Here is a 14,603-nt window from a genome sequence, read left to right on the forward strand (position 1 = left end):
TGGTTACTTCGTTCAGTCTGTGAGTTAACTGGCTGGATGTTTGCATTTTTGGTTGGTTGGCTAGTCAGGCATTTATTGGTTTGGATGGTGGTTTACCAACAGACCATTAATTGGTTGGTTGGTCACTTGGTTGGCTTGTTAGCTAGATTCTTAGTTGATTGGTTGACTGGTCGGTTAGTTATTTGGTGGGTTGTTTGAGTTAGTGAGTTTTATGATTTGTGAGTTGGTCGGTCAATCAGCTGGCGGGTCGATTGAATGGTTGGTTTCATACAGTAGTTGGTTATTTCGTCAGTCCATTTGTCGATCAGTTGTTGGCGAAATAGTTGGTTATTTGGTTGGTTGATGATGATTGGATGCTTACATGGTTGGTTGGTTAGCTGGGCGGACTGGATCGGCTGGATGCTTGATTGTTTGGTTGGGTACGAAATTGTTTAATCAGTCACGTATGTGTTGGTAGGAGGAGCAGTGTTGGTCGGTTGATGATTGGATGCTTGCTTGCTTTAACGGTTGGTTGGTTGGTTACTCATGTGTTTAATGTCAAACGACTCTGCGATTCAATGTTTAGGATTGTTTGGCCTTGGCAGTGGTTTGCGTATTTGCTTTCCATGGTAAATATGACCATAGCTTCACAAATTGAAGTTAACATCCTGTACTGTAGGTCACATTGTGTCAATGGAATGTTAATAGTATTAAAATGTGAGCCCAGTGAGCTTAAATTTGTTGGACTGGCGGCAAGAGATAATGTGCCCTTTATGACACTTCTTCCATACATGAACTAAAGGAGGTCAACGCAGGTAGCTCCTGCTATTTTCCACGATATTCCACCGAAATGTACCGCAAGTGCATCCGGCCTTTATGCTGCGTCAGAGCACGCTGCGTGTCATGTTTGCCTTCAACTCACACAATGGAGGAACCCCCACAAAGAACAAGGACCTCCTCAAGGAACTTTTCGATTCTTTAAATTCAACTCATCTATTTCTTCATGTTCTCGGAAGGAAAACAAACTTGTTCATGCTTTTCGTTACCTTTTTTTTTTTTCCTCTGCTCTGCTCAAACATTTTCAAAGCCAAGACCCATTTTTATGCACTTGAATGCAAACTGAAACTTCAACAGAAAATATGAAGGCTGCTGGATGTGCATCCATTGGATCACGTGGTGTGTTGCTTTGTTTGGTAGATGCTTCATAAGTTACATTCGACTACAGTTTACAGTCAAGGGACGCTCTCGGGGTGGTAGTTAGTTAGTTATTTGACAGTTGTGGTTGTTTGGATGATTACTCAGTTACAGTCTGCTTGCAGTGGGGTAGGTACCTAGCAGACCCAGTTGGTTGGTTAGTCAGTCATTCAGGTGGTGGTCGTTAGTTGGGTAGTTTGTCAGTTAGTCGTTCATGTCGAGGGCGTTCGGTTTATGCTGTGATTGTCTAGCAAACCACAATACATTTCCGTCTTACAGCTTTGGGTTGCAGGTTAGCATGTTCCGCTAAAAGTCCAGCACATTCTGCCAACTGGCTGGCATATTCCAAGAACTATCTAGCGCGATCAAGTAGCTTTGTACCACATTCCCATGACTGTCTCGACCCTTCGTGTCATTTTCGAGCATGTCTCAATAGCTGCTGAGCGCCTACAACACTCTGGTAATTGCCGAGCACATTTCGGCAACTGCTTACCGGAAATTGTACAGTACGCTCCTTATAACTGTTGTAATTTACGCTAAATGTCAAAGCGTTTTTGACTAGCACATTCCAACAACTGTCTGGCACATTGTGAGAACTTGTCTGGCAACTGTGCAGCACGTTTCAGTTACTGTCTACAGGTTTTTGCGTCATACGCTTCGTTAAGCGCGTTGCAAATTCTGGTAACCAACACATTTCCGTAACTGTCCAAACACATTCCGGTAACTGTCTAACGCTTTCCGGATTGTGTCGAGCACGGTCCCGGTAACTCTCGGACATGTACAATACAATGGAAGTGTATCGTAGTTAGTTACTTTGACGGTTGGTTGATTGGTTAGTGTACTCATTTTTCATACACGTTTACATCTTATTTCCTGGAGTAATAAGGTGTCATAGCTCCATCATTTTAATGTGTCAACGTGTCATATTTACATGATATTTAATGGTCTATGATCTTAGTCTTAGCCGTGATATGTGGCCCGTGTTACACAGTGGCTGCAGTGGGAGGACCGACTGGGAATCATTTGCACTTAAACGCTTGGCCGCCTCCACTTCGGCTAATTAACTCGGCCAAAGTGACGCAAATGGAGAGACCGGATGAAAGTCGTGTGTGTTTGTGCGTGTGCGTGTGTGTGGGTGGGTGTGTGTGTGTGTGTGAGCATGCTGGGTGGGCAGCGCGGGAGGAAATCATCCACACTTTCATCCAAAAAAGCCCATTAGGTAGCAGAGAATCATTTTATGCACAAGTGCGCCGTGCTTTTAATGTTTTTTTTTGGGTTTTTTTGTCTGTCTTTGTATCGGTCGAATCGCCAACAGTCGCAAATGAAGACGACATTTCGCGTCATTAACGAGGCCAGGGAAGGAAAAATAAACAAGTGGGTTAAGACGATTAGGGGAAAGCGTTTATTTTTGCTGGCAAAAGCAAATAAGTTTAAAGTCAGAGCTTCTTCCGATATTTTTGTCAAGTCACCTTTATTTGTGTAACCCTTCATCACAGAAAAGTCTCAAAGGGCTTCACAAACCCGCGTTGACAAATTTTTGCCACTTTTGTAAGTCTAGAAAGGTGGATTTTTCCTCCTTCCGCTCGCAAAGTGTTTCTTTCATTTCAATTAGACAATTTGTATGTTTTTTGTTGGTTGAAATTCTTCAAAGTGATAAATGAAAGTAAAATAAGTCATGAGTACTTTTTTGCTGTTTTTCTTCCATTTTTACACATGCAATTTTTCAGGTTTGCATGAAGATGTTAACATGTTTTTTTAAGTCCATCCTGTTATTTCCTCATGTGTTTCCTCAATTTTATGCCTCGGCAAAGTGAAATTTGGGAAACATAAACAGACTGTAGGACCGAGAAACACTTGATTTTTCCACTTTTATGTCAATAGCTCGTCTCACAGTCTGTCATGTTATTTCCTCAAGTGTGATCATTTTAAGTTATTTCATTCCTTACGTGCAGGTTGCAAAAAAGCCCAAAGTCATTTCCTTTTCCGAATGTGTGCTGGCTTTAGGAAACACATTTTTAATGATTTTATCTTGTTGTTAATATGAAGATGTTTTCTCTCTTTTGCGAGTAAAAAACATTCCCATTTTCCCGCACACTTGGGACCAATCTTGAGCCACCTTGCTTCTCTAGCCAAAGAATTGTTCTCGTTAATTCATGTCATTAATCCTGCTGTGCTAATGACAGCTGTGAAATGTCATTAACATTGCGCCGACTTGATCTTAGATGGCGACTCTATTGAAGGTTAAGTTCACGCGCTCAGTGCTTCTTAATTTTCACATTTGACTAAACTTTTCTTTTTGTGCCTTTTTTGTTCAGGGATCAGAGCTGGTCCATCCTCCAGCAATGTGCTGCCCACAGTGTTCCTCGCAGAAAACGTCCTGTTTGCACCAAGGGCAATCTTACAAGGTAAAAGGACAAGTACTGTGTTGTTTAACCGTCACGTTTGGACTTGCGCTAACTGACTAGCATGTGCCGGATGTGCCGTTTTATAACCCTGTCCAGGATAGTCTGGTAACTCTCAAGCTTCTGGTAACTGTCTATCACAGTCTCCAGTTTGTGTTCTAAGGCTCAACCTTTGGCCTTTTTCTTCCAAAATGGAATCGATTTACATGTTCCTCATTACTGTGAGGTAAGATGTGTAAAAAGCCAGAATGCAAAATTGTGCATTTTATTCCCCCCCACGCCTTTAGCGTAGCTGGTCTAACGTTGCCGAAAAGGTCAGCCAAGGCCCAAAGCGAAGGGGGCTGTTATCTTTTTTCCAGTAGCGTCTTCTTCCAACGTCTCCCTGGAGAAATCCATCCTGCTGATATAAACAAATAATGTTGTGCGTCCTCCGGCTCACTTCAGTGCTCACACGTCCATCTGCAGGCCTGACAAGGCACTTTGGATTTGTTTTCTTGATTCGCCTCTGTGAGTTTTTTTGCTATGGTTTGTCAAGTGCCGGCATGTTTTATTAGAATCTCCTAAAATGAGCGTGATCTGTCCTCAGGAGACCTCCGCAACTTTCCCCACTGAGGCTTCAAATGCACCGTGTCGCTAAACAAATGAGAAAACGTTAGTTAGTCAGTCAGTCAGTTCATTAGTTAGTCTGTCTAGCACATTCTCTTCACGATCTAGCATTAGCGTTCCTGGTGTAGAACATCCATGGGAAAGAGCCAGTGGCTTCCTCTAACTGTCTTCCCTGTTATTGGAACTACCAGTACGTTATCACTAGACTGTCTAACATGTTCCTATAATTCGGACACGTTTTGATATAACTGTTTCACAGTAACTATTTTAGCAACAAGTATTCGTCTAGCGCCTTCCAGTAACTGTCTAGCATGTTCATGTAAGTGTCAAGCACTTATTTTAATCTGTCGCGCATGTTCCAGTACCTTTGCAGCATGATTAGGTAATGATCTAGCATATTTCGGGAAATGTCCATCACATTCTGGTAACTGTCGAGAACCTTCATGTCACTGTCTAGTAGGGCTGTCACAAACAAATACTTTTGAATTGATTATCCCATCGATTACTCAATTAGCACCTTTCGTCAACTGTATTCAGTAGTATGTTTCGCTAACTGTCTAGGTCTCTAGGATGCTAGGCTAACTCTTTCACATATTCTGATAACTGCCTTGCGTGTTCCGGTAACTGTCTAGCATGGTCCTTTGTACTGTCATGTGTTCTTGTAACTGTCTCACAAATTCTAGCAACTGTCTACCACGTCCCTCTCTGTTAAAGTGTATTTTTCCACTTGAATATTTAATCTACCTGTCGTCGCCTCAGGACTCTGATCGTTGGACCGACGCCAGGTGCCGCGAGTGCGAGTGCCGCGACGCCCGGGTGACTTGCTACATGCCGTCCTGCCCTACTTGTCCGCCGGGCAACTTGGTTGTCGCCCTGGAGGGACAGTGCTGTCCCCAGTGTCACCAAGGTGAATTGCACAAGAGCGTGTGTGTGTGCGTGTGTGTGTGCGCGCGTGTGTGTGCCACAAAGGATTGTCTGTCATGTTGACTTTGGCAGCTAAAGGTCTCGTCCGTTCTCCGCGGACGTTTTGTTATGCAAATCAGCAGCCATGATGAATAACGATGAGGCTTTTAAGGAGTTGGGTGCCGTTATAGATAGTCGCGCCGCGCGAAAATTCACAGGAACTTTTCGGCGCGCGTCTTGGGATTAGGTCGACTTTACATATTTGCTGTTTGCGCAGTAAATGTGCTGATTTCCTGCATCGACAACAAGGCTCAAGCAGGTCGTTTGAAGGCAACGCCATACGTTTAGGGGACTCTCGCACAGTACAAATAATCATTGAGAGCGCTATTGAGTCACAGGAAAAAAAGCAGTCTGGCCTTGGTTTTTTTTTTTACCCGACACGTGTTGTTCAAGTTCCTTGAGTGGAAAAATCACAACTAAGGAAAATGTTCTTGCAAACCTTTTTTTTTTTTTTTTTTACCCCAAAACTATAAAATATGAAAAAACATTTTTGTTTATTTCAATTCAATGTTAGTTTTTTGTTCTTTCGAGCACATTCCTGCAACTATTTTGCTCATTCCAGTAACTGTGTCGCTCTTTCCAGTATCTAACTGCCGCGGATGTTCTTGTAACCGTCTAGCGCATTTTCGTAACTGTCTTGTGTGTTCCGACAATGGTCTAGCACATTCCAGTAACTGTCTCGCCTATTTTGGTAAATGTCAAGCACATTTTGGCAACTGTCTAGTGTGTTCCAACAATTTTCAGTGCCTGATGGTCTGGTCATGATTTAGCACGCAATTGTCTAGCATGTTTCCGTAACATTTTGGGAGATGTCTAGTGTGCGTAGCTGCCAAACATTGTTCACTTGGTGTCTAGCACACTCTGGTCACTCTTCAACACACAACTGTTGCTCTGTTAACTGTCAAACACATTTTGGTAACTGTTTAGTATGTTCCGTAACTGTCTAGCACATTCTAGTAACTGTCGAGCACATCATTTTGGTGACTGTCTAATACGTTTCAGTAATCGTCAAACATCTTCCAGTCGCTTTTGCCAGCACAGTCTGGTAACTATCCAGCCTATTCTCATAATTACGTAGCATACTCTGTTAACTGTCTACTGTAGTAAGCTCCTGTATGTATCGATCACTAGCCGGTAATTGACTAGAATGTTCCAAGAACCTTCTGGAGCTTTCTGTTAACTAGCACATTCCAGTCACGTGTCAATTGCAATTGGAAACAGAAACACTGTCAATTACTGTCAAAGGTAAGCATTGTTGTATTTAATCATGTCTATGTGTATGAATATGTTTGTGTGCGTATGCATGTGTGCGTGTGTGTGTTTTGTCAGTCAGTCCCCATTAAAAGAGGAAAAACAATCTTTTCATTTCAAATCTCAACCTTGCATCTTATCAGACACTACACTGGAATGCTTTGAATATTAGGAGTGTGTGTGTGTGTGTGTGTGGGGGTGTGTGTGTGTGTGTGCGTGTGTATGCTTGTGCGCGCGCACACCTGCTTCTGCTTTGAGCGCCATCCAAAAAAGTGTACATAACCTTAGTGAGTGAAGGGTATGTGTGTGAGAGAGCTGAGAGAAGAGCTGGCGGGATAAATAAAGGACGTCGTCGGCTCGAGTTGATGCTGGAGATAAAACACACACAAAAAGAGAATTGTCCTTGACGAGAAAGAGGAGGGGGGGCCAACTAGGCCGGTCTCTTCCGGTGTTGAGCTCAAGTTACCGTCTAGCACATGCCGCTAACTGTCCAGAAACATTCTACTAACCGTCACATAGCTTCGGGTAACATTTTTCGTGTTATGGTACTCTGTAGCATGTAAGTGCTCTTTCTGGTGTTTGTCTAGCGCTAGCCTTTTCTGCTAACTGTGTAGCACCGAGTAACTGCTAATATCCTTGATATAACTGTGTAAGCATTCCTACGTACTAGTAACTGTCTAGCACAATGGTCCGCAACCACCTACGCGGCAATGCTCCACAGCATTCGATAACTCTCTACCACGCGCTGGTAACTCTCTACTGCATTCCCACATTCGGGAAACTGTCTAGGACATGCTAACTACACTGTGCTATTATCTAGCTAGCACATGTGAACTACACTGTACTATTTTATTTATTCATTTTTTTTCCTTAACCAGGAACCAATTATTTCTACTTAATTATTTCCAAAGGGAGGGATGGAGCGATTCATCACAAGCATAGTAGAACATCCACATAATTATCTTGGCTTATTTGGTTTTATGAGTTATTAGCGCCTTTGAAATGCAGCTCTTCAACAGTTAAACACAGCCTCATTACGGCAAATAAACAAAGAGGCTGAATCTCTCCAATGTTGCGTCGTATGGTTGTAAGAGCAGAAGCCTCAGCGAACCGCCAACGCGCACAGATTGGCAGCGAACCTCATTGGTCATTAATGAACTCTCTTATTCTGTGTACACTACGCTTGTTATTCACTCGCACTGGGCAGCAAATGATAAATAGATAAGTGCAGCATTATGTACTGTTAAATACTCTTTATGCCCGCATTTGTCATCTCAAATGTGAATTACATGCCATAACATAACATGTTTTCCAGAAATTGAAAATCGAGCATCATGTGTAGAAATGAGTCACGTTTGGTCATGCGTGGACTGCGAGCGTGTTGTCATCATTTGCATGCATGCGTGGCTGAAATGTTCATTTGCACCCAAGCAAATCAACAACGCAGTGAGTTCGGAGTGTTAAAACGTGGCTCTGGTTTGGGTTTAAAGCAAAGGGTAAGGTTTCAAATGAGAGTTTTATAGCCTGGTTCAAGTTTTCAAACAAGGGTCACGGTTTCAAATGACAGTTTCAAGCCAGCGTTGGAATTTGACGTCCGGGTCATGGTTTAAAATGAGGGTTTCAAACAAGCGTTGGGGATTATACTGGAACACAAAGATTAGGGTTTCAGGTTAGCATTGAGTAAGGTTTCAAACAAGGGGTTACCTTGTTTGCCAAAATTAGGGTTTCAAAACGGGGTTTCAAGCCTAGCGAGGGTGGGGACAAAGGTTCCTGTTTCAAATTTTGGTTTTAAATCATAGTTAGGATTTCACATTAGCGTTTAAAACAAGGTGAGGGTTTCAAATTAGAAATTTAAACCCATTTGGGGTATGGCTTTCATAATAGCTTTAAAATCCACTGTTAGGGTTTCAAGGTGAGGTTTTAAGCCTGGGTTAGGGTTTCAAATTAGGTTTTCAAAGTAGAGTTTTCTTTTCACATTTGAGTTGGAAGGCCACGTTTTAAAGTTGCTGTCTTAATGACTGTTCATCAGTCTTGTGGCGACACCAAATGGCAAAAACAAATAACGTGTCAACACATAAACAGTGTGTGACCTTTCTCTATGTCGTTTGTCACGTCAGCCACATCACACCTGAGACAACCACCCCCCACCCCGCATCACTTAAGGCTTCATTCCGTGTCACTGTTTCAATTTTGTGCTCAGCTGATGCTGACACAGAGGTAATGAGAACACATGAGAAATAGCTGAAAATCCACAATAGAGAGAGGACATACGCAAAACATTTTGTGAGCAATTAGCTTGTTGATGTCTGTTCTGCCGAATCATGTAGCGCACTCATTTTTCTCTTCCTCTAGATGGCTTAAAGGTTTTAGCAACAGTAACTAATTGTTTAGCTCCCAGTACCTGTCTAGCACACCCTGGTAAGTACATGGCGCGTTCCGCTAACTGACTAGCACCCAGTAATTGTCTGCTAACTGTCCAGTACCGTATGTTCTCCAAACTGTCTAGCATGTTCCTACATTCCATTAACTGTCTAGTATGGGTGCCAGTAATTGTTTTTGGCACTCTTTGGTAACTTAATGTTAGCACCTGTCTGGTGCCCAGTTACTGTCGAGCATCTTGGGCACACCGTTTATCACGTTCCCGTCCGTAACTGTCGAGCACATTCCTGCACTGCAGAAATTGTCAAGCAATATGCTGGTGACTGTCCATGTACGTTCCAGTAACTGTCGTCTCGTGTATGTCGACTGCCATTTCCACGGGATTTATGTAATTAGCCACAATACCGTATATTGGGGGAACACAGCACTAACAGTGTGTTCGTCCTGTAATTCACTCATTTGGTTGCTGGAGACTAATGGACGATTGTAGACTGTTTATCATTTGTCCTCGAGACTTTTCCCTGACATTGATGCCCGTTTAATTTGCCCTAATCGTGAAGCTTTAGCTTGCCAGGCTTAAGCTGTCAATGAATAATTTGAAGGTTCTCTATTGCCTGTCTGCCTGAGCGTGTGTTTGTGTATATACTGCACGTAAGTGTGTGCACGCAAGTGTATGAGCTTAAGTGCAAAATGTTTCCTACTTGGCTTAAGGGCTACTGGAGGGTGAACATTTACTTTCTTAGGTGATTTATGTTCAACTTTTGCTAGCACGTACCAAGGAAAACCACAATTTGATTTAAAAAAATGTTTGGGTGTCTGGTTGGTTGAGTGGTTAGATAATGCCTTGGCTGGTTGATTTGTTTGATGGGTGGCTGTCCAGCTAATTGACTGGTTGATTGTTTGGTTGCTTGAGTGGTTTGATAATTTGCTCAATGGTTTCTTCTGTTTTTTAGTTTTTGGTTATATTGATTGGTTGGTTGGTTGAGTCATTGGTTCGAGTTATTTAGTTGTTTAATTAAGTTGGATTGTCTGTTTGGTTGAGTGGTTGATCGAGTGGTTTGAGGTACTGCTTGTGTCGGGTTGTTCAGTTGACTGAGTGTTTCGTTGTTTGGTCGATTTGCTCAATGGTATGTTATTTGGTTGTTTTCGTTATTTGGTCTGATTAGTTGGTTGTTCGCGGGAGTTTCTTGGCTGGCTGAGTTGTTGGTTTTGTAGTCAATTAATGGGTTGTTTAAGTGTCTGGTTGTTTATTTGCTTGAAGTATTGGTTGCTTGGTTGTTTGGATGGGGTTGGGTTCTTGGTTGGTTAAATGATTTATTTATTTATCTATCTTTTTCTTTTTTTCCAGTTCCATGTGACGCAGACTGTCTTTCATGTTCCGGGACTCCCGATCACTGTGACAGCTGCAAGGACCAGAAGGCTGTCCTCCATCTTGGCCGCTGTCTGTCCGTTTGTCCCGACGGTTTCTTCCGCGACGGCCCAAAGTGTGCAGGTATTTTCTTACTCTACTGCCTTATTCCAAATTCCATTAATTTCACGTTCCTCTCAAAATTCAACATCCAATTTCAATCAGATGCACTTCACATTCTTGTCTCCTGAATTGGAATTGAATTTTTTCAATTTTTTTCAAACGTTAGGGTGAAAGAGGGTCTGAAAATTGCCTGGCAGTGAATGAGTTAACTCTCATACAAATGCTTAAGAATTGCTATCCATGTGTAGATGTTTGAATCATTTAGTCAGTACATTTGCAATAAAAAAAAAGCCATACCTCTGTATATACATTATGAATATGCAAAAATACATAATTAAGTCATCATTTAGCCTGGCATCCATCATGCTTGGCTGAGGCCGTGACCTTGAATTATTTATTCAACATCACAGAAGGCTGACTTGCAGTTAACCCTCAACCAGCGAACACATTCAACTTTTGACTCCAACATTCAAAAGGGAAATTTTGCAAAGACATTTGTGCTATGTCAGTGCGTGCATTTCACTCAAGTAGGTCTATATGCACACATATATATATATATATATATATATATATATATATATATATATATATATATATATATATATATATATATATATATATATATATATATATTGTTTTCAATACGTTCTTTTTACGTCCCACCTTGACCCGTGGCATGTCTTTTTCTTTTTTGCACCTCATTGACCAGCTCTCCTGACTTTTATGACCCATTAAGCCATAAATAGCGGCGCCGTAAAAGCTATCAGACGGGAAACGCCGCAGCAAATGAGAGAATGAGCCGCTAATGTTAGCGATAATAACGTGATTTAGCCGCAAACGCTCTCGACGCGTACTCAACTTTAACGGCGACATTTTGCTAATCGTTGTCCGAATGGTGGTTTGTATTTGAAGTTTGCATTATTGCATTGGCGTTCTATTATATAGACAACTCACTTTAATGATACAGTATATCGAAAACAGGATGTATACATCGATCAATATTTCTTACCTTTTATTGTATTACTATAGTACTATATTGATGATCATATAAAGTCATATAATTTTGAAATAAAATAATTAATTCACAAGTTGGGTCACTCTTATTTCAAGGCGCCACTGTATTTCCAATACATACATTGTGACTTTATCTCATAACATTAGTTTTTAAAAACAACAAAAATAATTATATCAAATTGTTTAGTTACGCTATTGTTTTTTTTTACCCTACCACAACATTTTACTGTAAATGTAAAAAAAAAAAATACAACAAAATAGTGGACATTCATTGAGGGGGAAAAAAAATACTATCAAACCAAAACTTTTTTTTTCTTTTAAAAAGTGCAACAACTTTATGCACTCAACTTTTATCCTTAGTTTTTTCCTCCACAGCGGTCGTCCGCCTCGCGCAAACTTCCACTCGATGGTATTCAGATATTCCAGCGCAGCGGTTCATCTCGGGGCATCTGATTGCTCTCTCTTTCGCTTTTCTGATGTAAACAGAATCTCGCTTTTTCTCACTAAACTTGTTGGAGAGTAAATGTCAGCTCTGAAATAATGTAACTGCACCTCGGGTGGCGGCGGGGAGTGGGGAAAAAAAAATTTGGATCAATAAAAAGGTGAACTTTTGTTGACTACTAAATTTCAAATATGGCTGTGGGCTCTGCTCGCCGGCGCAGATAAAGCCGATAAAAAGACGATTTAAATGCGTCGTAAAAGTCAGAAGTTTGAAGACGAGATGCACAAGTTTTCATCGTGGCTTGCTGCGCTTCCAAATCAAATCAAAATTGTTCCCGGAGGAAACCATGGAAAGAGAAATCATCCGAAAAGTGTCGCCATCACCCCACAAATGTCCAGCACAGAAATGAGAAACAATCAAATCATCAAACCTAAAAAAGCAAAAGCTTTACGAGGTGCATCATTATCATGAGTATAATAATAGCATTATTCTTATTAACATCACAATTAGCTTTGCTACTGTTATTGATAGCCTTGGCATGATTATTATTATTTCTAAATATTTTAATGAATTTTATCACGTAAAAACTATTTAATTTATTCTAAAAAATAACATTTATTTTACACTACTTTTTTGTGGTTGTTTTTGGTATATATTCATGTATTTTATAGATTTGTATATATATTACGATTTTAGATTCGTAAATTTTATAATTGTTCCAACAACAATAATAAAAATATTTCAAACATTTTTTTATGTAGTTTTTTCTTGAGTTTTTAAAACATTATTATTAGTAGTAGTAGTATTTAGTTTAGAAGTATTATTATTATGTAGTTGTGCTTCTAGTAATAAACTATTCATATTTGTATACATTTTTAATGTGATATGGTTGGATTTGTATTTATTTTTTTTTTTTGTTAGTTTTTTTTTTTGTACTTCACTTTGTACATTCTTCGTTTTTCATCTGCCGCACAACAAACGAAAAAGCCCAAAAAGCCAAAGAATAACCAAAGGAAAGAGCACTTTATCCTTGAATCTCAGCGAGCCGAGTCCTGGCGTCCTCCCCCCAGCGTCATCGAGCGCCTTGAATGCGGACTTTGTCCATGTTGCCCTTTTTGTACCCGCAGCCTGCCCTCCAACTTGCGCCACGTGCAGCAGCAGGTGGTCGTGCCAGTCGTGCCACCCGCAGCGCCCCCTGCTGAGCGCCGAGGGCGACCAGTGCCTGGCGACCTGTCCCGCCGGCACCTACCAGGACAACCGAAGAAAACAATGCAGACGTGAGTTCCACTTTTGATCTCCCCCGGCTCGGCACTCGCCTCGTGTTTGTCCCGGTTTTGCTCGCTCTCCTTTGATTGTTTAATCATGATGATTTTTTGGGGGGTTCAGTCACGATTCCACAAAAAGTGAAGCATTGCCTGGATGAGTCGCGTCAACTTGCTGTGACTTGTTTGCTTTGCATTGATTGCTTATTGATTTGTCCTCCGGGTTTCCCCACGTCATTTATTGATCTTCACAGCATTTTTTTTTTTTTTTTTGGGGTAAATAGGACTTGACGTAAAGACACCCGCAGCTTAGCAACAACTTTCAAAAGGAAAGGCATGAGGTGAGACCATCCGGCAGCATGGAGGGCTCTGACGCAGACCATCCGGCACCATAAAGTGCTTTGACGCAGTGCTCTTTATTTCAGCAAGCTTTCATGCAGACTCTTTCAATTTCTGCAAGTTTTCATGGGGATTGTTTTTCATTTTGGTGAGCTTTAATATGCATTGGGATCATTGCATTCTGGCAAGCTTTAATGCCGACTCTTTTAACTATGCGAGCTTTACTGCTGACTCTTTAATGCGGACTGATTTCAATGAGATTTAATGTGAACTCTTTCAATTCCAGTTTGCATTCATGCAAACTTTCAATTCCAGCGAGCATTAATTTCAACATTTGAATGCTGATTCATTCGATGTCAGTGTGATTTAATGCAGACTCTTTCAATTCCAGACAGCTTTAAGGCGGATGCTTTGAATTGTGGCGAGTTTTATACTAGAAACTTTCCATTACAGTGAGCTGTATTGCAGACTCTCAATTCTTTCAACAAATTTCAACAAGAATTAATGCAGACTCTTCTTCAGTCCGACAAGCTTCTATGCGGGCTATTTTTGAGTTTCAATTTGAATTTGTCTTTGCTTTATTGCGGACACCTTTGAGTTGTTTGAGCTTCAATGTAGACTCTTTACAATTTCACTTATCTTAAACCCTAATTCCTTCAATTTCAGTGAGCCAGATTCTTTCGATCTTGAGTTGATTTAATGCCGATCGTTTCGGGTTTAGTGAGCTTTAATGCAAGCAATTTTGATTTCTGTGAGCTTTATCGTGGACCCTTTACAACTTTAGGGTATCGAAGCCTCAAAGTGTTTCCATTTCAGTGCCGAGTATTTTGATTTAATGCGGACTCTTTACAATTTCTGTGAACTTAACTTGGATTCTTTCCATTTCACTGAGGTTCAGTGCAGACGATTTTGATTCAAGTGACCTCCAATGCACCTTCTGTCAATTTCAGCAAGCCGTCTTGGTTCAGATGTCAAATGGCAGCTGTGATTTTCTTTTTTTCGCAGATGCTTTACCCGTGATCACGTAGTCTGACCCGCGACGCTGTGCGACGGCGTGAAAGCGCGCGCGGTGGCGGCAATTATCCACTTGGATTGTGCGTGAAAGGCACAGGCCAAGAAGAGAGCGTGTTTAATAATGCAGTCCAATCTAATGTTGGATGACTTAGCGGCATTAAATATTATTGCTTGAATTCCCGCACTAAACCTCGGGGAACGTAACAGTAAAATTGCAGCGCCGCCGATGACGGATCTGCTTTATAACCTCGACAGAAGGAGGCGGCAAGAGAGGCGGGAGACTCGTT

General features: G+C 41.3%; 1 protein-coding gene across 1 annotated transcript in view; it reads left to right on the top strand.

Annotated features, from left to right (window-relative positions):
- Positions 1 to 14,603, top strand: part of fras1 (Fraser extracellular matrix complex subunit 1) — a 129,906-nt gene that overhangs the window by 42,224 nt on the left and 73,079 nt on the right. The window contains exons 10-13 of the mRNA XM_086030020.1: positions 3,489 to 3,578; positions 4,941 to 5,088; positions 10,123 to 10,266; positions 12,829 to 12,978. Of these exons, the coding sequence (XP_085886146.1) occupies positions 3,489 to 3,578; positions 4,941 to 5,088; positions 10,123 to 10,266; positions 12,829 to 12,978 (532 nt within the window). The remainder of the gene's footprint in view (positions 1 to 3,488; positions 3,579 to 4,940; positions 5,089 to 10,122; positions 10,267 to 12,828; positions 12,979 to 14,603) is intronic.

This window comes from Filicampus tigris, chromosome 5 (assembly GCF_054856515.1).
Source record: "Filicampus tigris isolate MCC_2025a chromosome 5, RoL_Ftig_1.0, whole genome shotgun sequence".
In the NCBI taxonomy this organism is placed as follows: Eukaryota; Metazoa; Chordata; class Actinopteri; order Syngnathiformes; family Syngnathidae; genus Filicampus; species Filicampus tigris.